This window comes from Cariama cristata, unplaced genomic scaffold, assembly GCF_000690535.1.
Source record: "Cariama cristata isolate BGI_N322 unplaced genomic scaffold, ASM69053v1 scaffold13441, whole genome shotgun sequence".
Taxonomy (NCBI): domain Eukaryota; kingdom Metazoa; phylum Chordata; class Aves; order Cariamiformes; family Cariamidae; genus Cariama; species Cariama cristata.
The window spans coordinates 28273-51773 of NW_009601086.1; the positions used below are offsets into that span (position 1 = coordinate 28273).

General features: G+C 45.3%; 1 protein-coding gene across 1 annotated transcript in view; it reads left to right on the top strand.

Moving 5' to 3' along the window:
- Nucleotides 1–23501, top strand: part of DNAH1 (dynein, axonemal, heavy chain 1) — a gene marked incomplete at its 5' end in the record, with an annotated part of 70411 nt that overhangs the window by 22944 nt on the left and 23966 nt on the right. Inside the window, 27 exons of the mRNA XM_009710317.1 lie at nucleotides 1577–1741; nucleotides 2451–2572; nucleotides 3140–3245; nucleotides 4313–4492; nucleotides 5375–5515; nucleotides 6169–6332; nucleotides 6828–6941; nucleotides 7567–7755; nucleotides 8827–8932; nucleotides 10006–10119; nucleotides 10441–10590; nucleotides 11084–11170; nucleotides 11276–11462; nucleotides 11578–11669; nucleotides 12151–12305; nucleotides 13958–14135; nucleotides 14402–14596; nucleotides 15280–15399; nucleotides 16017–16175; nucleotides 16468–16572; nucleotides 17787–17927; nucleotides 18439–18599; nucleotides 19287–19444; nucleotides 19581–19754; nucleotides 20126–20164; nucleotides 21260–21438; nucleotides 22266–22496. Coding sequence (XP_009708619.1) covers nucleotides 1577–1741; nucleotides 2451–2572; nucleotides 3140–3245; nucleotides 4313–4492; nucleotides 5375–5515; nucleotides 6169–6332; nucleotides 6828–6941; nucleotides 7567–7755; nucleotides 8827–8932; nucleotides 10006–10119; nucleotides 10441–10590; nucleotides 11084–11170; nucleotides 11276–11462; nucleotides 11578–11669; nucleotides 12151–12305; nucleotides 13958–14135; nucleotides 14402–14596; nucleotides 15280–15399; nucleotides 16017–16175; nucleotides 16468–16572; nucleotides 17787–17927; nucleotides 18439–18599; nucleotides 19287–19444; nucleotides 19581–19754; nucleotides 20126–20164; nucleotides 21260–21438; nucleotides 22266–22496 — 3912 coding nt within the window. The remainder of the gene's footprint in view (nucleotides 1–1576; nucleotides 1742–2450; nucleotides 2573–3139; nucleotides 3246–4312; nucleotides 4493–5374; nucleotides 5516–6168; nucleotides 6333–6827; nucleotides 6942–7566; nucleotides 7756–8826; nucleotides 8933–10005; nucleotides 10120–10440; nucleotides 10591–11083; nucleotides 11171–11275; nucleotides 11463–11577; nucleotides 11670–12150; nucleotides 12306–13957; nucleotides 14136–14401; nucleotides 14597–15279; nucleotides 15400–16016; nucleotides 16176–16467; nucleotides 16573–17786; nucleotides 17928–18438; nucleotides 18600–19286; nucleotides 19445–19580; nucleotides 19755–20125; nucleotides 20165–21259; nucleotides 21439–22265; nucleotides 22497–23501) is intronic.

Here is a 23501-nt window from a genome sequence, read left to right on the forward strand (position 1 = left end):
GACTCTAGTAGAAGAGAGGATAAACTCAGAGCCTTATTCTGCAAACAGCAGCGATGAAATTCCAGCTCTTTTGCTGCCTGTTTGGTGGGGCCAGGATTCTCCCATGGCTGTGAATAGTCCTACTGGCATCTCTAATAATATTATACCAAGTGGACCTTACAGATTCTTACAGGCCCTGTGAAATCCATGCTACTCATTCATATCTCAGTGTAGGAGAGCACGTGGAAGACTGCTGTTTAAAGCAGGATGTGGCAGACCATCCCAGCACTTCATCAACTGGAGTCTGAATGCTCAACACCCAGCAGTACTCAGCCAGCAGAATAGGATTTTGTTGAGCAGAAAAATTCCAGTACAAATATCTGGCTGGAGAACTCTCTGTAAATGCTGGTGTTTGATGCACAGCAGCATTGTTATCTGTTATTCATAACTACCTTATTCTGTTCATTGGTGCTTACTCTCTGGGTGTGCTTGGGCCATGGGCTGCGTGAGTGCTAGCCTTGTTGTCTCATGAGGATGCGGAAACGCTAGTCTAAGCCCTAAGGCAGTAGGTGACATGGGGAAATTCAGTTATTTACTGTGTGGTTTTGGCTGTGATATTGTCCATGTTTTCACCCTGCCTTTCCTACCCCTTCTTTTGATTGCATTCATTCCTGTTGCTAAAGGCCCATGAATCTGCTTCTGGGAAGTGACTTACGAAGGTTAGCTGATGGAGTATGGCAAGCACCATTGTCTGTATTACTGGAAAACCACACCTCTTGCTAGGTCAAGTGGCTGGCTGCCTGTGTTCAGGGAATGGTAGATAGCACCATGTGAGTAAGGCAGTCTGAAAGGGAGTGAAACACTCGAGCTGCTTTGCAGTGTTGGGCAGGTTCCCCATACCTTCCAATCTCCCGTGGCTGAAAATGGAGGAGGAGGAGGAGGAGGAGGATATTCTTTAAACTTAATTCTCTTGTTCCTTTGAATGCCTGACAAACAGGATTTCCTGTCTGGTGTCTAACTTAAATGTTTAGCTTTTCATTCATTCTCTTAATTCAGGGTATTGTGCGAAGATCTTTTCATGGATTATTCTGTAGGCAAGGCTAGGGCTGAGGTAGGGCTCTCAGGCAGGAGAGAAGATATGACAGAATTGCAGTCTGGCATATTTTATTTGTCATTCTTCTTCCCTGAAAAAACTCTTTTCACAAAATAAAATCCTCATCTTGCTGTGTGCTCACATTGTGCTATCTTCTGTAAAATACAGAAGCACCTAGCACCACAAAGTCCCTTTGAGCTTTAGTATTGGCTTACATGTATTTCTAAACTACCCCCATTAAACTAGTGGGTGTTGATTCTGATGCCTGCTGACAGTTAGCAAAGGGGATTGCTAGGAAATTGTTAATTATTTGGGAAGGAAATTCCAGCTCCTGATGCTGCAAGGTAGATTTTAGAATTGTGGAAGGTCTAAGTGCAGCATCACCTATTTTTTCTTTCTTTTTCCTTTTTTTTTTTTTAAACCTCATTCTGGTGCAGTTTCAGTGGTCTTGTTGAACAGGTTCATAGCGTGATGTCCTGATATTCTCTTCTTTCTTCCTGCTAGGATGTCCTAGAAGAATGGCTGAACTGCCAGCGCTCTTGGCTCTACTTGGAGCCCATCTTTAGGTCAGAGGACATCAAAAGACAGCTCCCATTGGAAAGCCAGCACTTCCACACCATGGATGGGGACTGGAGGAACATCATGAAGAATGCTAACAAAAACCCTGAGGTGTGTGCCTTGATGAAAGCCAGTGCAGGCGTCCCAAACTCCTTGGAGCTGTGCTCACACAAGGACTGCCTTTGAGTCGACATTGTTGTAATGGTGTGGGCATGAGCAGCACTGTATAAACCATACATCCTTGCCCAGGCCAGTGGGCTAGGTTTCTTCTCTTGGAACTTGGCCTTCAGAATGAAATGTCTAAATGGACAGAGTCATTCCCTGTGATGCCTTGCACCAAGCTGTCCACCCCACCAGATACCTTCTCCTCAGCAAACAGACTCCCTGCCTCCTACGATTCTTGTAACCAGCCCTGCTATAATCTTAATCCATAAAATAACTCCTTTGATTCCTCCTCAAGACTGACTCTTTAAATTGTTTAGAGCCATTGTTTTCACCTGCTTCTGTGTCCTGGTAGCAGTGCTCTGTGCTCTTTAGTTCTCCAGACTCTGCTTTCTAAGACTCCATTGCCACTTGTATTCCATATTACAAATGTTGGTATTTAGGGGAGCCCAGAAATGTGCTTGTCACATCCGTAAGTGCTGTTTCCTCCCCTTGCCCACAAAGCTCACACCTCTCCAGATCCCTGTGAAAGTACTCCTGTGAATGAGTCACTTAAATCCTATCACTAACATCACTGGGCAACCCAATTATCTCCACTGCCTTATCTCCCACATACTCAGAATACTGATCCTTCCTCTGTTCTCCATTCTGTTTATAGGTGATTTCTTTGTGCCCTGATCCTATGCTACTAGAGAACCTGCGAAAATGTAACAAACTACTTGAACTTGTGCAGAAAGGGCTGAGTGAATATCTGGAGACGAAGAGAAGCACTTTTCCCAGGTAACTCCAAATTTCAGTGGGCTGGATCACACTCCCTGGTTCAGAAAATATGAAAGGAGAGAGGCTCACTCCAGTTCACTCTGCCAAGAGCAAAACAGTCTAAGCTTAGGATATTGTCATGAGACTGCAAACATAAGCAAGGCTGCACCTTTCAATGCTGCCATCTGATGGGGAGAAAACAGGCAGGCACAGATGTTGTGAGTTAAGGGCAGTCTGGTAGCATCCTTGCATATCCATGCCTCATGATTTGTCTAGAAAGGATGGAGTAAAATGAAAACCTCCATGTAACTCTGTCCCTTATTCCTGAAGGAGTACTTCTATTCTTTGATACTCATTTAAACCCACTTTGCATGGGAATAACTGACTTGTGCAGATGGAGAAGTCTGTCTCTACAGAAAGGTAGGTGGCTGGACTGCAACTGCTACTCTCCTACGCAAATACAAAGAGATCAGTCAGCAGGCAGAAACAGTGTCTCTAGCAATAGGCTTGTTCCTTGTCTTGCCAGGACTTAGCCCCTGATGCTACTGTAAAGAGACCCTCCTCTCATGCCTCGTTCTGTGTTTCTAGGTTTTACTTCCTTTCAGATGATGAGCTGCTGGAAATACTATCTCAGACAAAAGACCCCACTGCTGTACAACCTCACCTCCGCAAATGCTTTGAGAACATTGCACAGGTAGGCAAAGCAAGCATGCTAGTGGCTTGTCCCACCTTTGGGAAGCTGGTGTCATGGGAAATTGGAGGCGTTCTGATGTCTGGAGGAGTGTTCACATTCTGCTGTGTGGAAATGTGTCTCCTGGGAACCTGTAACTGTACGTAGGCATTGCAAGGTTCTGTCCGCCCTGGAGTGGGATTCAGACATTGCTTTAGACATTTCAAAGCCAGACTCAATTGCCCTTCAATGTGGGAAAAATAGGCATCTGCAAAGGGCAACTTAGAGAAATTCACTTGGATATCGATCTTAGGAGGAGAAGGCACTCCCTCTGGAGATGTCTGTCCATCCCACTGTGGAGGCCAAGAGAAATAGCTCAGACTTAGCTGTTTACTCGCAGGCACCCAGCTAGGATGGAATCCCAGTCTTGCTGACAGCCTCAGGAGGGACAAGGAGTGAACAGGCCTGAACTGAATGAAGTTTCTGCCTTCATCCCTACTTAGGAGATGGGGTTAACCTGGCTATTTTTCCTCTTTGTTATTGCTAATAGACTTCAGACTCCGTGGCTAGTCACAGCTTGCACCACCATAATACTCAGACACTAAAACCAATCTCCTAGTCATTAGTTTGGGAAAATAGAAAGGAAATTGAACTGCAAACCTGGTGCAAAGCCGTTGGAATAAATAAGTGGACTTTCAGTGATATGCTGGGGCACTGGAGAAGCTGTTAAAAGTTTACTCTTAAAACCAGGCACTGTGACCTCAAGGGAAATGATTTGAATCTACAGAATTGAACAGGAATCAAGGGTTTGAATCCTACACAGGCAATGAGAAATGTTCATCTTGCCTATAATTTGATTTGTTTCACTCAACTTAAACCAGCGATGCGAGTCTTTTGTTTTCATTCAATCATCCTCCGTTTTTCAGAGAGGTCATTTTGCACATCTGTCACACACTTTATTATCACTACTGACAACCAAGTTTGGCAGCAGGTAGCAGAACCGCTACAGCCTGACTGTCCCCCAGTGGCAGGAAGGCAGGGATAGAAAGGAAATTCTCCATTTATATCTCCTGTTGTGCTTCTTCCATCAGCTGCTGTTCCAGGAGGACCTACAGATCACACACATGTACTCTGCTGAAGGAGAAGAGGTGAAGCTGTTTGTTCCCATCTGTCCCACTGGCAATGTGGAACACTGGCTGCTAGAAGTGGAGAAATCCATGAAGGCCAGTGTACGGGACAACATAGAAAGATCGATTGGTGTTTATCCAGAGGTAAGAGTATTATCACAGACTGGCAGGTCTCTGATGGCCTGGTTCCAGGCTTGTCATAGAGGTCACCAGTGATGGGGCTGATGAATTTGTGATATTCTGCTAGTTTTAAAATACAACCTTTAATCCAGTCGTGTATGGGTCAAGTGCAGAATGCACAGTTGAGCAAGCAGCTAATTGTCCAGAAGAATGCAAACCCTGCGTACTCACTGAGCAGCCACAGAACACTTCCCATGAATCTGTATCTATTCCCCTCTCCAGGCAACTTCCTTTTTATAAGGATCTTCGCCTTCAGCTCTCATGTCTCACACAGTGTGCTAGGGACTGGTAAAAGTAAGCAAAGTACATGAACTATTGGTTTCAGTCAGTGCATAGGGGATGCATCTTGGCTCTGCTTTCTGTGTAAAAGCTATGCTGGTAGAAAATCTAAATTTTTATTTGTTTGGGTCTAGGGAGGGAGAAAAGCTGAAAAACAAAAAGGCTTCAGATATTTCTGTTACTGTTTTCTACTCAGTCTGAAAATTTCAAACTAGGAAAGTTAGAACAGGCCAGAGGAGGGGAAACATTCTTTTGGGTCTTACAGATTCCTATTCTTCACCTGCTGCTGGCCACTTGTAACTGGTTACTAACCTGCAAGTGGCATAGTGGAGAGAAGGTACCTGCTGTATGCAGTGTCCACAGAGCCTGTGCCCTGTGCCTGAAAATTTTCTTCACAGCAACTAGAGGAAAAAAAAAGGAAAGCCTCTTAAACAAGAACTCAGTTCTTCTTTGTTAATCATGCATCTCAGAGCAGGGAGACAATAGAAATTAAAAAAAAAAATTGTCTTTGTCTTAAAATTTTTTTTCTTTTTTCTTTTATCTTTTTTTCTCTTTGTCTCTTTTGAGACTCCACGTACTACATGGGTCTTGCAGTGGCCTGGCCAAGTGGTCATTGCTGGCTGCCAGATTTTCTGGACAAAGGAAGTGTCTGAAGCTCTGGAAGCTGGAGATTTGTCCACCAGACTTTTCCCACAGCTGAGTACTCAGGTATGAAAATGAATGTAAGAGTGAGATTTTGCCAGATGGAGATTTCTCAGTCATCAGACCTTGGATAACTTATAAATACAGCCAGGACAATACTGTAGGAGGAACGGAGAGACAGTTCTGCATAACACGGCTCAAAACCAGATAAAACCCGAGGTTCTTACCATCTTAATCATTAGGATATTTGTCATCATAAACCTCAAATAATGTACAGGACTGATAATATGATCATTACCTGAAGACAGAAGCAAGGTGAAAGATCAGTTCTCCTCTACCTTTGACTTCTTGGGTGACCCTGGAGAACTTAAGTGATGGACAGTAGAAATCAAAGTGAAACTGCATCCTCCATATCTGTTCCATACATCTAATCATACCTAATACCTGGGAGATATTAGCTTTGGACCTCATGGTGGCTCTAACTCTGTTTTCACCTGAACATGGTAATGGTGTAGGCAAAAGTCAGCTCTGAGCCAGACCTGGGCAGTATTTGCTTTCTGAGTGGTCATTTTTAATTCTGACAAGAGAAGAGACAGAAGTTGCCTGGACACAGCCTATGATCTGGACTTAGCATGCCATAAGTTTGATTGCATTGTGTTAGTACGGCCCGGGTCTTTGGGATATGGGTTGCTTCAGAGTACTTTCTTTTCCTTACACAGCTGGGCAATTTGGTTGCCCTGGTCCGTGGAAAATTGTCCAAGATGCAGCGAGCAGTGTTGACGGCTCTTATTGTGATTGAGGTCCATGCCAAGGATGTTGCAACAAAGCTGATTAAGGAGAATGTGACAAGCATGAATGATTTTGAGTGGGTCTCCCAGCTCAGGTAGAGAGCATAGCTGTTGAACCTTACCTGGCCTCCCTGGCCAATCTTCATACTCCTTACCCATCAGCCATGTCCATGACAAGTAGAAACAAGAGTTTACATAGTCTGTAAGCAGTATTCCTGAGTTGCCTCTGACATCCCTATGAGGAGTGGGATTGATCCTGCTAAGGATGCCAGTTCTAAGACATCTAAGACAGACCTAGTTTTGGTGGCATCCACTTTGGCAATATAGGCTAATCCTTACCATGGTGTTTCACAGCCTCCCTGTGCAAGGGCATGCTCCTGTCCAAGGAGTGCGACACTTGATATAACACCTAATTTCAGGTCCTGTGAGAACTCCTGTCCACCCTGTTGTGTTACCTTATCCTTTCTTCTCTCGAGAGGAAAATCCCTTGACATGCAGGTCTCAAAATATGCGGACTGTAGTCTTATGAGCTGCTGTATTGTCTGCCAGCCAGTGTTTATCTTTCTGATGTCATGTTCACTCATCATTAGATACTACTGGATGAGGGGGGACCTGTACATCAGAGCAGTCAATGCTGAATTTATCTATGGCTATGAGTATCTGGGGAACAGTGGCCGTCTGGTTATCACGCCCCTCACTGACAGGTAAGGAGATTGTTTTCTGGGTAATAAGTATATCTTTTTCTTTTTTCCCCCCGCCCCCCCGCCCCAGGATGAACAAGCCTCATTGGGGATTAAACCAAGGATCTGACCATGCCAATCTTACTGCTTAGAGTATGTAAATAGAAACCATTTGTACAGTAAAGGACTACCTGAGACCAGGGAATAGGAACACCCTGGCATTGGTTCCATTGTATTGCTAGTGATCAGTGCTCAGACTGATTGCTTTCACTCTCCTGATCTTATGTAGTGCTCTGACTCATATAAAATGCCCACCTGATAGCTAAGGAGCTCTTCTACAAACCAGTAGTTAGGGGCATCTAATACTCTAGATTATGCAGCAGCAATAATAGTTTTACCCTTTTGTAGCTGTCCTTTTTCTGGAAAGTGAATTTGTAACCAGTGGCAGAAGGATTTATCCATGCAGGCCGCCATGAATACTAATCAAGGCCACATAGCTAACTCCGTTGCAGAATGCTGCATATCTAAGCAGTTCTGCAGAATAATAAAAGGTGGATTCCTACTTGTCTCCAGCTGGATAGATCATGTCTCCCGTACTGAAATCAGTAGTAGAAATGCTTTTCATCATCTGGTCTCTTCTTTGTCATAGGTGTTATCTGACACTTACAGGAGCTCTGCACCTGAAATTTGGCGGAGCACCTGCAGGACCAGCAGGAACAGGCAAAACAGAAACAACAAAAGACCTGGGCAAAGCCCTAGCAATCCAAACTGTGGTGTTCAACTGCTCCGACCAGCTTGACTTTATGGCAATGGGAAAGTTTTTCAAGGGACTAGCCAGGTACAGTGAAATGCTGTGTGTCATTATCAAGGAGTGGGTAGGATACAGGGATGCTGGCCACTAGGAATTGGTGAGTATTTTTCCTAGCAGCCCAGAAGAACAAGCAAAGCCCTAGTAAGGGGGTTACTGTGTTTCAGAATGAGCAAGTTAGAAAATTCCTGCCAGAAGGGAGGGACAGTTGAGCCAATTTAAAAAAAAAAAAAAAGTGGATAAAAAGTGATCCTGTTCATTTAAGGCAAAATTAAAATGCTTTGCACCAATCCACTATTAGATACCTGTGCAAATGTTTGCAACTCTGGCCTTTGTTTTAATATCATACACATTGGGCTAAGATTCAGCCCACAAGCTGCTTAATCTTAAGAAGGAGAGAATCTGCTGAGTGTATCCAAAATTGAGCAACCAAGAGAGACTGCTCTAAGCCCTGAGGGATCCTCTCAGAGAAGCTTCTCTCTTCACTACGTTTCAAGCAGAGCTGGTCCAATTAGTCTGTTGCACACTGGTGAATTTGAATTAGTTACTCCAACAAAAGCTGATACTCTTTTCTCAGATGTTTTCTTTGTAAGTAATTTAACTTCTTTCTTAAACCATACCTTGTGGGAAGATCACCTTCCTCATAGACATGCTTCCAGCTTTATGCATAGTCTTCCAAGCTCTAAAAAATGGACTTAAGAGATGTCTAAATTGTATCTGCTACACTTATAGCTCAGGTACAAAGTAAGAATTCAACATGACACCTCTTTTAAGGCCAAATCTGTAATATGCAGAATCTGTTCCCAGGCTGTAGGATCAGACCTTGCCATGGTCTTGCAGGGACCATGCACCTTCTCACTCTTCACATGGCCTGGGATGCATAGTCAGAGTGAGGGGCTAAAGCCCCTTCCACTGTACCAGTGGCTGCAGCTGTGTCACTACCTGCTGTGGGACGTTAGGGGCCTTTGACGTTCACTTCTTGTCTTTGTACTGCCTCCCCAGTAGGTGGATTTATAATTTCTAGATCTAGCGGAACTTTTGACTGCAAGTTTGCTCCTGTGTGATGTTCCTGACTCCCCTCCTTTTTCCTTGCTTGCCTAGCTGTGGTGCATGGGCATGTTTTGATGAGTTCAACCGCATTGATATCGAGGTGCTGTCTGTGGTGGCCCAGCAGATCACAACCATTCAGAAAGCACAGCAGCAGAGGGTATGTAATGAACGTGTGGATGTGAAGGCAGACAAAAAAAATCTCCACTTGAGCTTGTCTAGGCAAGTCCTTGTGTTTGCATGCATCTTCACAGAGCACTAGTTTCACTGCTCAGGCACAACTCAGACAGACATACTTGAACTTGGAGAGGCCTGAGTAATGCCCTAGCTGTGGCACATCATATCAGGCCATTATATAGTCAGCATCCTGGGTGGGTTTTGTAACTTCACTGTAGTCTGTGCTGCCATGGTTGCCCACACTCTCACAGGCTGAAGTATGTCTCAGCTTGAGCTGCAGTGCCAGCAGACTGATGTGGGAGACATTCTGATACAGATCCACTGAGCTGATACGGATTGGATCTGGGATAAAGGCAGCCAGTGTTCTGCCATGAGTTGCTCAGCACCATGTTTGTCTAAATGTGTTATCCAAACTTTAGTGAATTCACAAAACCCAATATGCACAGAAAAATGCATACTCTTGCACACGCAGAGTTGCAGTATAAAGTGGATTCTTGGCTTTACATGGAGACTCAGCTGTCAGCCAGTCTAGCAGCCAGCCTCTGCTTTGTTCTCTGGAGACTCAGAGGGGTTAAGACCTGAATCTCCTTGACTTTGGCTTGGAATTAGAAACTGGCTGTCCGTGAATTCTTCTGCATTACTTTATCCCCCATCTGAAATTACTACCTACACAGCTTTAAAAAGGATTTGGATTTCTCTTTGCCCTCTCTGCCATGAAGTAATGCAGGTCCAAACTCTACTGCAGAATAAATGGAAATATGTTTGTTTGCAGCTGGAGGGACAGAAGTCTGTTCAAAAGCCAAAAAAAATATTTTATCCTATCAGTAAATCTTCCATTAGCCCAGTTTCTTGATCAGGGAAAAATATTGTTGGTAATACTGGATTCCTGCAGTGGGACCAGATTGAGTCACTACAGTTGTGGGCAGCTGCGTGTGTCTGTGCTTGATAATTAAACTACTGAAAGCCATTTTTTTCCTCTTGGAAGATTCTGCTACATTATTTAATTTGCAGGTCAGGCTCTGTTCTTTGAGGGTGATCATATATTTAATTTTCTAGGTGGACCACTTCATGTTTGAAGGCACAGAGATCCCACTGGTCCCATCCTGTGCAGTCTTCATTACAATGAACCCAGGGTATGCTGGGCGTACTGAACTGCCCGATAACCTGAAGGTAAGAAGGGCAGACTGCATAGACAGAAAGAAGAGGGGCAATTCAGGTGCTGAATGCTACCCAGACCACCAGTGTGTCCATGACAAGGATTAGAATGTGATGCTTTTGGAAAGTTTCTAGGAGCATTTTGAGGTGTGAATCACATCTGTAAGGAAATGGCCCTCCTCAGATTGCAGTCTGCAGGGATGCTACCCTGACAGGTGCCAGGCACACTCGTGCTGTGTCCTCTGAACAGTCTGGGGTAGATACTCAGCCTTTTCAGCTTCCTGGAAAAAGCAAGAAACAACAGTATTGGTCTTGTGTTGGAACTGTATGTTTCAGGCTCTCTTTCGTCCAGTGGCTATGATGGTCCCAGATTACTCCATGATTGCTGAGATCTCACTCTACTCTTTTGGTTTTAATGAAGCCAAAGCCCTTGCAAAGAAGATCACCACAACATTCAAACTATTGTCAGAGCAGCTCAGCACCCAGGTAGGTGCCTTAAAGTCCATGAATGTTTTTCAAAGGTGAGGCTTTCTCAGCCTAGGCACAAAGTAGCTGGCTGGTTCTCTTGGTGCCCTGTGATGGCATATCACAAAAAGGTCACAGTACCTATTCTTCATCTACCTCCCTCCTTTCTAATTCTCATTTCTCCTCCTGTGGCTGGACTTGCATTCACCTTCAGTCCTATTAGAATTACAATGGCAGGACAGTTGAGCCAAGCAACCCTGCCTACTTCTCCCTCCATCTAGGAATTTTCATTATCCATTTATTCTTGTCTTCCTCACCTGTGGTCTGCACAGCTGAGGACTAGTTAGTTGTTTGAAGGATCCTGAGAGCAGACTTTGATGAAGGAGCAATTGTTCTGAAGGCATAACTTTCATTTTTCTTTTCTTATCTGCTAACTGAGTGCATGCATAGGTTCACTCTATTTTAGGTGATGCTTCTGTATCTGATGATGTTGTTTCCTCTGTGCCTTTTTCAGGACCACTATGACTTTGGGATGAGAGCTGTGAAGACTGTCATCTCAACAGCTGGCAACCTCAAAAGAGAGAATCCTGCTATGAATGAGGTAAATGTACTTATACTTCACACTGTCATAGACTTATGTGGCCTTTTCTGCAGCCACATAAGAGAGGCAGGATCTTTGAAGTTCTGAGTTCTTAAATCTTTGTAGGAGCTGATCTGCCTGCGGGCTATCAGGGATGCCAACATACCCAAATTCCTGCAGGATGACCTCAAGCTCTTCAATGGTATTGTCTCAGATTTATTTCCCAAGATCAGAGAAAAACCTGTTGATTATGGCATCCTGGAAGAAGCCATTCGCAAATCCTGCATCAAAGAGAATCTGAAGGATGTTGATGGTGAGGGGAAAGGCTCTCTACAAGCTCCCTCTGGGTCTGGGCTTTTAGTCCAGCACCCTGCCCTAGGAAAGAGACAGCTGGTCCCAGACCCACTCAACAACATCTTCCTCTACAGGTTTTGTGACTAAGTGCATCCAGCTCTATGAAACCACTGTGGTTCGTCATGGCGTTATGCTGGTGGGGCCAACAGGTTCTGGGAAGACAAAGGTATGGTTGAGACACTGTGCTAGCCCCACAAACCATTGCCTCCCTAGTGATGGAGAGGGTTAAGCTTCACAGAAGACTCGCACTCGGGCATTTCCAGTTTCTCTCAGATAGAAGTCAGGGCATCAAGATGCTGCCTTTTTAGTATTGGTTTATAGCCATCGGGCAGTATATTACTAGCTCACTCTTTCAAGTTGGGGAGATTACACCAAGGCTTATTAGCTCTGCTGCGAATTTCTAAGGGTTAGACATACTTTGACATCTCGAGATGCTTCAGGCCTCTTGCACAGAAGCCCTAACTTCTTCCCCCCCTGCGTCTAGAATGCTTTATTTCTCTGAATACAGCCAGGCATCTCCTTACTATGATACTATCCTTCATGTTGGCTCCTTTCTCACTGCCTTTTGAATGCAATTGCTGTGAGAGCAAGTGGCTTTGTTGTTATGGACCCATGGTGTTAAGTCTCTTGCTCTCCTGCTTTTGCAGAGTTACGAAGTCCTGGCAGCTGCAATGACATCGCTGAAAGGTCAGCCTGCAGCCAGTGGTGGGAATTATGAAGCAGTCAGCTACTTTGTACTGAATCCCAAATCCATCACAATGGGCCAGCTTTATGGAGAGTTCAACTTGCTAACGCATGAGTGGTAAAGTACAAAACCTGCTTTCCTTCATTCCAGATGGGAAATGCTTTTCTTCTGGTCTTGAGCATCTTCTCTTCAAGGCTGAGAACTGTTTAGGGTAGTGGCATAAAACCAGAAGCAATCAAGTCCCTACCCTCACCAAGCTACAATAGCCAGTCACGGTGATTTAAGCTGACATTTTTTTATTGTGTGCTTGGCTCGGCTGCCAGCACATGCCCAGACAGTTACCACAGCTCAGCTCATAGCATTAACTGTGTAGCAAGGAATAATTCAATTGCTTTGGAACACATGCCCCTGCTCTAAGATACAGCAGCTTAAAAACACTTGCTTTGCTTCTGAAGAAAAGTGACCTCTGTACTGCGTACTTGAATTGTTCTGTATAAATACACTGGAGGCCTTGAATGATGAGGAATGACTTTCAGGCATAAAGAGGCATTTCATTCCCGTTACCAGGGCTCCTGCTTGCTTACATGTTTAGGAAGCAAGAACCAATAGCCCATTTGCCCTCTTGACAGCCAGGTCCTACTGCTTATGTTTCTGTATGTGACCTAAAGTTGACTTTGCGGCTCACTTTATCCAGAAGCGAAGGTGTGAGAAGCAGTGTGAATCACCCTTTGCCCCTGTCACCCACCATTTGCTTAGGGGCAAAGCTGAAGACTATGTTTTGTAGAATGAGGGAGACTAAAAAATATGAAACTAACTGCCTCTAAGAAAAATGCGAGCAAGTAAGCATTACTGATGCTGAGACCCAGAGCTTCCCAGCCTGGGCTCTGGGGCATATTTACTGAAGGACATTTTATAGGATATTCCAGGTAAGTTCAACAGTTTGTTTATGATGTGACTCTACCCAAGGGCAACACACAGGCACATCAACATGACAAAAAGAAAAATACAGCAGCCATGTAAAATGTATTTACAGACAAATCCATCTGTTTTAATCAGCTGAGCTTTAGAACAGACTGTTTTCCCTTAATCTCAGTAACAATACCATGGAATTCACTAGCACTATAAAAATAACAAATAATTATTTAATAATGGGAATAGAGTCCAGGGCCTGAATGGAAATTGCAGTCCAGGTTTCCGTGTACAGATTAAGTTCTTACTGTCAACAGCCAGTGTTCCTTGTGTGTCTGCTCTCCTGTTCACCAGCTCCAGCACCACCTGGGTTCACAGGCAGCTGAGGATGGGGAACTTCAGTTATAAAGAGGGTAGAGTCATGCTTTTTAGCCAGGATTCATCATTAGCAGAATATCTGTCCTGAGTCTCCCTTTACACTTGACGGAGAAAAAGAAACACCTCCAGAGAGCAGATAACTCACCTGTGACCTGCTGGATGCTAGCAAGGCCTCTTTGCTTTTCACTGAGGGCAGAAATGCTAAATGGAAGCTTGGCATTTTATAGTTAGATGAGATGAAGTCCAGATTCTAATGCCCAAAGAAATTGTTTCATGGTGTCACTCAGGGTGAGATGTATGTCTCGGTAGAAAAAAGAACGAAATGGACCTTTATGCACCATATCCACAAGTGAGGCACAGGTATCCTTGGGCACATGAACCAAGCTAAAATTCTGGCTTTGTTGCCTTATATGGTGGAAGCTTTGCCATTGATTTCAGAAAAACCATAATGGGCCAAGTCCTGCTTTTCTCCCACCTTTCAGTACAGATGGGATCCTTTCCTCACTCATCCGACGGGGAGCTGCAGCCACTGACACCGGCAAGAAGTGGTACATGTTTGATGGGCCAGTTGATGCTTTGTGGATTGAGAACATGAACACAGTGCTAGATGACAATAAGAAGCTGTGTCTCAGCTCAGGGGAAATCATCAAGCTAACAGAGGTAACTCATCCACCCCGTTTTTGCTCCCTTGTCTGTTTTCCTTCCTCCCTCTTGGAACAGACTTGCCTTTTACTTTCCACTTGATGTCTGTGATGGACTTGGATGGTCGTTGGCGTCTCAGTAGCAACTCTGTTGGCCAGACTTCTGCTGTGCTGCACAAACACAACAAAAAGAGGGCTTCTGCAGCAAAGGGAAGGATTTCAGCTTCACCAAATTATGCTGAAATTAAGTCCTTATGCCCCTTTCTTTCCTTTTGTAATTTCCAGAACATGACCATGATGTTTGAAGTCCAGGATCTGGCTGTTGCTTCCCCTGCCACAGTCTCTCGCTGTGGCATGGTTTACCTGGAACCCAGCATCTTGGGGCTGGAGCCCTTCATTGAGTGCTGGCTGCAAAAAATCCCAGGGATCATGCAGCCCTTCTCACAACAGCTAGCATCTCTCTTCAGGAGATTCCTCAAGGTGAGGTACTATGCCGTTCCAGCCTTTCCATGGCTTGGAGCTTGTCAGCTCAGATATCAACCAGCCTAGACTTGTCAAGGCCTGGATTTAAATGCCATTGTGGGAACACTTCAGACTACCAGTCTGCTCTGTGTATTTCCTGGGTTTCATAGAGGTTATTTGCTGATCCCTATAGATGTGACTTAGTTTTGTTAGTCATTATAGTTTATTTCATTTTAAAATTATCTTCTGGACAAAATCATCCCTGGTGCAACTCCATTACTTACAGTGGAGTATCTCCAGCGAGAAAGTTGTAAGAACAAAAGTCTTGTTATTTCTACTCTGCTCCTAAGCCACTATTTTAATGAATAACCTGGAGCTGCAAAAGGAAATCTCCGAAGGGAGCAAGCCATTTAACAGCGGTGATGGCACAAGATGCACGTCACTCTTGCACAGAACCAAAAGGCAGGCCCAGAGGTTTCTTGGGGTTAAGACTGAACCGAGGGGTTTGTTTTGCTTCTCTCCAGTCAAAACGGTGGTACTCAGAACACAGTGGGAAATGGCAGCATTCTCAGTCATACCCTCCTTGCTAAACATAGCCTGAAGGGAGGCGAGGAGAAACCAGAACCCTAGAAGGTAAAAGGTAAAAGCAGAGTCAGATGTGTTGGATGGTGACACTGAGCTGTTCCTGCTTCTCCTTGCAGGAGGCCATCAGCTTTGTCCGGAGTTTTGTGAAGGAGATAATTGCCTCAACAGACAGCAACCTCACAAGGAGCCTCTTCAGACTCTTGGAATGTTTGTTTCAGCCTTTCATTCCGATTGAGGTGGGATTTTGCTACCTCTATCACCATCACTTGTGCCTGTAACTGTTAAGGGCACTAAGTCATGCAGAGTGTTAGTCACCAGATAACAAGGTGTTGGTGTAGAAAGGTCATGCTGTAGCTCATCTATGTGGCAGAAGGTAATACAACATCCAGCAAAGCACAGGTAAACCTGGAAGGATTATGCTTTGCCACTGAAAGAGCAAAAGATAAGCTCCATGCCTACCAGGCTGGAGGTAAAGAGGTTCACTTGTATTTATAGCAGAGGGAATTGGAGAATGAGTGGAAAGCAGAGATCAGAACTAAGCAGTGATGCACTTCAGATTGCAGGTCCTTTGAGAATTAGTATTGACGAAGGCTGGACAATTTTCAAATTAAAAACCAAAGACTAAATTCTTCTCCCAGCTCCTGTTGAGTGACATTAGTTCAGCAAGGGGAGTCTCTCAACAATGAAACAGCAAGTATTAATCCACAGAATTCATTAGCAAGGCCTGTGAAAAACTGGCTAGAGAAAGCTACATAAAAGCTGAATAGAATTACGAGCACATTAAGAAGAGTCTGGGTTTTGTGTATCTTAACTATGCCTGAGAATTTTGCTTCTGCTCTTCTCTGGTTCTCAGGGAATTAGGATGATTACCCGGGAGAAGGCAGCTCGTATCGGAGAGCTGATTGAACCCTGGTTTATATTTGCCTTGATCTGGAGTGTGGGTGCTACTGGAGATTCCCAAGGTCGCATGGCCTTCAGCTTGTGGCTGAGGGAGAAGATGGCAAAGGAAAAGGTGAGTGAAGGAAAATCAGATCCTCTGCCATTATAGAGGAACTGGTAATGAGAAATCGGGGTCAGAGTTCCTTGAATACCTGGAGGCTTTGGATGGGCTTCGTCTTAGGATCTGATATACCACATCTGCCTGAAACTTCAAGGGACTCCTGGAGCTGGAAGATCTGGGAGAGAGACCTGACCACCCTGGCCTGGGGGGCATCCCATTAGTAAAGTCTTCCTTGCAGTAGTGCAGGTCCTCCTGTGAATTCATCTGAGTGGCAGCCAGGTTCACCACAGCTTTATTCTCACAGATCCGGTTACTCTTCCCAGAAGAAGGACTGGTTTATGACTATAAACTGTATGATGCTGGGCTTAGCAGTGCTGAAGATGATCTGGATGAGGAGGTCGTTAGAGCGGTAAAATATTTCACTTTTAAGTCCAAGCTGGGAAATCTAAGGGGGAGGGACCAGGAAGCAACACAGTCCTGCAGGATTTGGTAGGATTTTCACATTGTGGGCAAATAAGAAAGGCCTATAGGAATCAAGTGAGACTATTTGAAGTGAAATCAAGCTTTTCATTAAAGGAAGAAGGCAGTTTCTTGCCCTCAGGGTTGTGAAGCAGATCTTTCAAATCTGAGCCAGGGGCTGGTCAATTCAGACCTGAGTGCCTCTGCCAGTGCTCAGGAAAGTGAGAGTGCTCCACAAGTGTGGCTGCTGGACGATGACAGGGAGAAGCTCAGTTGGAAAGGTCTGTCTGTGTTAGAGAGCAGTGCACAACAGCAGAAGAGATGTGTGCAGCAGAGTGGAGGAGGAGCAAGGCAGACAAATATGCCATCTTTTTCACAGGATACAGGAGAGCAGTAAGACATGCAAGACCCATCTGACTGACAGTCACCAGCCCCTGGGCTGAAAGAAGGAAAAAAAAAAAAAAGGAAAAATGCTTCCCCTTCCTGAATTCAGAGCAAAGTAAAGAGCCCTACATGAGCATCAGATGCTTAGCAGAAGCTGCTAGCGTTGTCTCTGTGGGAAGGCCACATGGGAGGGGTCAGGAACATGCATTTTCTCAGTGTTCTCCAACACATCCCTAATAAAACCTCTGTCTCACTTGTATAGTGGCCTCTGTGAGGTTGATCTGTGACTTGGTTCTAGCAGAAGCTGTCCAGGTCTTGTACAAGTACAAAATCTCCATGTGCCTCTGGGTGCAACACAGGCAATGGTACCAAACATGAAGATAGGATCCCAGCTAAGCCTTCTTTGGCCCTCTGCCACGGGGGCACTTACATGGTACGTCAACTTAAGGCAGAATTCCTGTTCTTGCAAATATCACAAGTGCTCCATCACCCTTTGAGCCCAGTTTTCAGACAGAGGGCAAGTATGTTGCTGCTGGGACAATGATCTCTAACTCTTGGGCTGCCTCCCTCCCAAAGGAAATGAGTCGGGCACTCGCAGCATTGCCATGCAGAAAGGTCTAGGTGGCAAGACTAGACAGAGGGGCTGGTAACATGAATTCCTCATCAGAATCTGGGCTACTACACAAGGACCTGTGACAGGGAAAACGCAGCAGAAATCATTTTCCTATTCCTGTAGGGGATAGATGCAACTGCCCCTCTAAACACATCCATACCTTTCAGGTATGCTGGGAGAAGTGGCTGGACTCTACAGCAAAGTTCACCATGGTTCCTGATACCAACTTCTGTGACATTATTGTGCCCACGATGAACACGGTCCGAATGGCCCATCTGCTGGAGCTGTTGCTCACCAACCATAAGCCAGTACGTGCCCAGCCTTGTCTTTGTTTTTTTTGTTTCAACCTTGTCCTCATCAACAGGGGCACCTTTTCCTTTCCCAGTGTAGTCAGAACCTAACTGTTACCTGATACTTTCAGATTATTTCACACTCTCATGGATTTGTATTTCTCTGCTCAAAAGGCTGTGCCTAAGCTCCAAGAGTTCTTCATTCAGTCCCCAGGCACCATGCCAGTGCCCCAAAGGAATATGGACACTCAGTTGTTCAATCAAAATGCAGCAATTGCTAGATAGCCCATCACCATCCCTCTTTACCTGTTTCCTATGGTTCCATTTCATACTTCTCTGGTTGCATTCCTTCCACACCAGGAGACCTGTTGAACAGCTGTCCTTACTGAAGATGCGAGCCTTCTGTCCTCTCCCAGCCTTTGAATGCCTAAGGGAAGAGTAACTTGCATTTTCTTCAGCAAATGTCAGAGGGCTGGGAAACACAGACTGTATGCCTATGATTATGCTGCATTGCTGATTGTGCTTCTAGGTTCTCTGCATTGGTCCCACTGGCACAGGGAAGACTCTCACAATTACAGACAAGCTTTTGAAGAACCTACCTCTCAGATACATCGCCCACTTCCTGATGTTTTCAGCACACACCTCTGCTAACCAAACCCAGGATCTCATTGAGAGCAAACTGGATAAGAGGCAAGTTTCCTTTCTGTTTTGCAAAGGCAGTATCCCTGAGCTCAGTGTTTCTATCAACTTGGCCATTTAGTTTCATCCCAAGACTGGAAGGGGCCCCAAGCATGTACAGCTGTGGATAACAAATAGGATACACAAATGGGATTGTGAGAGCCAGTAATAACTTGATACAGTGGCAAGAAAGTGAGAAGGATTAGCGAGGGTCTGTGAAAGTTGCCTCAATTCTAATTATTCCAGAAATACCACATTTCACAGCACAGGTGTTTGCAAACCCTAGTGTGGGATCTTTATAGAAACTGATGAGGGAAGAAAATGTGGCTGCTGACCCCCAATCCCACTCCCCACAGTTAACAGCTTTCCTTTTGCCTCCCTGGTCAGCCACTGGTTTGACATTTCCAACAGATCCATGGGCTTGTGTTTTGCTTTTATTTGCACCCATTTATTCATTGACATTGTGTGTAAGTAGACACAATTTTGCTCATGTTTGGAAAGAAGCCAGCGCCTCAAGCATTGCTGCAGATCTTTTCCTTGCAAAGGCCCATATAAAGGGGTGTATGGAGTGTAAGTGTAAGGATAGCTGAAACTGCTGACCCAGGAAGGCTCTGGAGAAAAAACTGCTTTTGGATCAAGTTAGGAGTACCTTTGCAACAGGAGTTGCCCTATGTCCTTACATGGCTTCTGACCTTTCAGGCGGAAGGGTGTGTTCGGGCCTCCGGTTGGACGATACTTCATATTTTTTATTGATGACTTGAACATGCCCATGCTGGAGAAATATGGTGCTCAGCCACCCATCGAGCTGCTGCGGCAGTGGATGGACCACCAGGGCTGGTACGACAGGAAACAGATCGGTACGACCCAGATCCCTTCCCCAGCACTCTTGGCAAAAGTTGGGCTGTTGATAGATATGCATACCTGCTGTGGAGATTTGTGGCAAGGGTTTTTAGCTACAACTTAGCATTCATTCCTGATTTTGTACTCTTCAAGGTACTTTTAAGAAGCTGATAGATATTAATTTTGTCTGTGCCATGGGACCTCCCGGAGGGGGAAGGAATGCTGTCACTCCACGCCTCACTCGCCATTTCAACTACCTCTCCTTCACTGAGATGGAGGAGAGCAGCAAGAAGACTATCTTCTCTGCCATCCTTGGCAGCTGGATGGGTAAGTTCCGCAGACAACTGCCACCTTCTCCTCATGTTGCAAGTCAGCCCGATGATAATGGAGGTTGGAAGGGGAGGAATTAATATTGATGATCTGATTAAAGTGTTGGAAGCTGGAACTTGCATTAGTTGCCTGAAGATGCTTTTGGGAAAGTGTTGTTTCAATCTTAGCAAACAGAGAGCTCATATACTGTTTAGTCTCAGGGCCAAGCTTTACTGGTGCAAACCAGCAAACTTTGACTTTTGCTCTCAGTTTCATAAGGTATCCTATAGCCTAGGCCTTTCAAAGAGGATTTTGTTTGTGATGGATGATGCAGATATCCTGCACCTCAGCAGGTAAAGCAGTAACTTAGGTTTTTTGTCTTTTTCTAGCTGGACTCCTAGGAGAAAGAAGTTACAGAGATCCAGTGCGTAAGTAAGAGCAGAACAATGAGAGAGACTGTGAACAGACCAAGCTGATGGGCACAGCATGGCATAGCTTACCTGTACTTTCAGCAAATAGACACTTGCTCAGACAACAGCCTTCTGTGGAAGCAGAGCCTTCTGTTACTCTCCATCTGCTGCAGCCTGTGGACAGCTGACTAGGGTGGATCTAAGCATGGTGCTACAGCCACTCAGAAAAAAGGGTTCATTTGGAGTGAAATGAGTCCTCTTATATTTGACAGGGTGGGAATTTAGGATCATCTTTGCAAATGTGCCCTCATCTGCAAATCTGCCAGTAGGAAGGACTGAGAATAGTGAGCTATGAGAGAAGCAAAGCAGAGCTTTCTGAGTGCTTGCAATATTCACGAGCATCAGTACCTGACTAGGAGCTCAGGGGCACACTGAAGCATCTAGCTGTGATTTAAAAAGAAATTAAAGAAATTTGGAAATAATGCAAAGAAGTGCAAAGTGCTAGGGTGTCAGAGGGCACTACTTCCCTAGGAATGTTTGTAATGAGCTTAATTGGGAGTAAAAAAAAAAAATTTTATGCTCTAAAACTGGCAGCTTTAAGTCTTGCCAGACTATTGCATAAGAAGTTATTCCTCAGCAGCTTTGCGTTTGCTGAGCTCAATGGATTGCCAGGCAGTTTAGCTAAGAGGGCACTCACACCTTCTAGCTTAAAAGTAGCTGAGACTCCAGTGCAGGAGTACAAGGAGGGAGAAGGAAAACCTGTCTGGAGTATTTCAGGTAGGCACCAATTACCTATCTGGCAGTGTCTCCTCTCTCCCTGGGGTGCATGAAGTTTTAATGCTGCCAAATTGTTGTGATGCATTCTTCCCTCCCTAGATCTGATTCCCTTTGGTTGGGAAACTCATTGGCAAACTGTCCACTGCAACGAGTAGGTACTTGGTCAGATCCCCACACAGTCTCTGCACAAGAAAGCAGAAGAAAAATGTGTTCCTGGCCAAGTCATAGGAAAACCTCTGCCACTCAGTGCCACCTGTCTGCACTGCTAGGACCTTCTCAACCCAGAGTGGTTCTCAACCACCTTGGCATCCTCTCCACCTTCCTCTGTCTCTGCAGCAGGAGCACTTGCAATAAAAGACTTGAACGAGCCCTTGGTTGATGCCACTATCTGCATGTATTTGACCATCACATCACAACTGCTGCCCACACCAGCAAAGTCGCATTACACTTTCAACCTGAGAGACCTCTCCAAGGTGTTCCAAGGCATGCTCATGGCTGAGCCCAGCAAGATCGAGGTGAGTCCTCCCATCAGCACAGCCATGCCACCCAGGGGAAGACCAGAAATGTTCCAATTAAGGCCTCATTGACAGACCAGCAAACAGGCCTCAATTTCTTGTCGAAGCTACATTTTGGTACTGTTTGATGAACGTAGCGACCTTCCCTTTGGCTATATTGCCTAGTACCAGTAGTAAACAGACCCCTCCCTGCCACCCCAGCCCTTCCTTGGCATGGAAGCAGGTGAGTGGCCATCGGGAATCCATATAACACAGCCCAGCCGTTCAGGGCTGGATGGAGTCACAGAGGACCAGACAGGGGCCCACACAGGGTCAGAGGCATTGTCCTGTTACCAGCTTGTACCAATGGAGGCTTCGGCCCCTTCAGCTCTCCTGAGGACCTTGCTCTGGCTCCAGCCTAGCCCGTAGAGATTGACTTATCACAGGAAGTACTTGGGACCCTGATTCTGTGCTACACCCAAATAAAAGGATCTTTCAAAAAAACACAAGAACTTCTGAAAACAGTAAAAAATAAATCAAACTGGAGGAAAGATAAGGACAAACATGAAATTTAAGTATCACAAAGAAAGCCTGTCATATGGACAAATAGAGAGGGAATTAGCTGAAGCTATAATGAGCTCTCTGAAAGCAGCTGTTTTGACAAGAGTTGATTTTGAGAGGAGAAGGGAATGCAGCTTCCTCTGCCCAGTTCTTTCTCCACTCCAGCTGCCTTCTAGCAGGAGTGGAGCTGGCCACATGCTGAGCAGGAACCAGCTTTCCTGACAGCAAGGCTCTTAATACTTCTCTGCTTTTCTCATGGGGGTGTTTTTGCTGGGATTTCCTACCAGAACAAACTGCACCTGTTGAGACTGTGGTACCACGAGAGCTGCCGGGTCTTCTGTGATCGCCTGGTGAGCAAGGAGGACCGGACCTGGTTTGACAACCTGATGAAGAGTATGATGGAGGAGTTAGGCACCACTTTTGAGGAGGTCATCCCCTCCCAGCCAGTTCTGTTTGGGGACTTCATGGAGCCAGGTGCCAATATCAAATTGTACAAAGAAATCAAGAGCCAGGAAAAGGTAAGGACCCCAGGGATCATGATGACGTGAACTATGTTCACATCTTTCAAGTCTTCTGCGAACGGAAGAAAACGGTTAATGGTAACTATGGGGCTGCTTGAATTGAAGGTGTCTAGAATCACAAACCCTACCAGGGCTCTCCTGTGAAATCCTACCCCAGATATGGAGAGTGGCTGCATTTGGTGTGAGGGGAAGTTGAGGTGGAACAAGCTGTGTCTGCATTGCCAGCCTGGAGGCAGCCTGCTATGCTGAATCTCCCAAATGAGCTGCACTTGGGACTGAAAAGTGAAATTTGCTGGAAAGAAATGGCACATTACCCCCAAACAATACTACTTTTGCCATTAAAGACTTTACAATTGACCTTTACAAGTAATTAATGTTACTGCCAGATTCCCTGTTGGAGAAGATACTGTGAGTACTTTGGTAGTGATAATTAAGCAAAGGCAATGAGCAGTGTGTTTTGCACTCATTATCAGTAACAGATGATTATCCTGTCGTCTCTCCTCTTGTGATAGCTAAGTGACAAGGACTGGTAATTAACAGAGCTTTCCAGTCTCTTTTGCAAAGTCATTAGGCCTGTCCCCCACTGAGGTGAGCACAGCTGAGGCAGTCAGACTTACCAAGCTACTGCACAGTCCACTGACGCGCACAGGACTGTGGCATCTAGGCAGGGATCTCAGCACTGTATGAATTCCAGCTGATGTTGCTTGCCCAGGTTCACAGTGAGATTGTTGAGGGAGTAGGACAAATCCCAGATGTCTTCATGCTTCATCTCCTGATCTGGCCTGAGGATACTGTTGAAGAGACCCCTGGAAAGGGCAGGAGAGACTTCTGCTGCAGCTATACTGTGTGATGGCTGGACCAGGAGAGGAGTGCACTTCTCTACCTGTCTGTGGCCAGCTGTGTTTTCTTCCAGCACCTGCCCTTTCCAGCCAGGATCCTAACCACAGGATGCAGCAGCAGGCAGTGGTCAGCTATAGAGCAAGGAAGCTTTCCCAGAGAGAG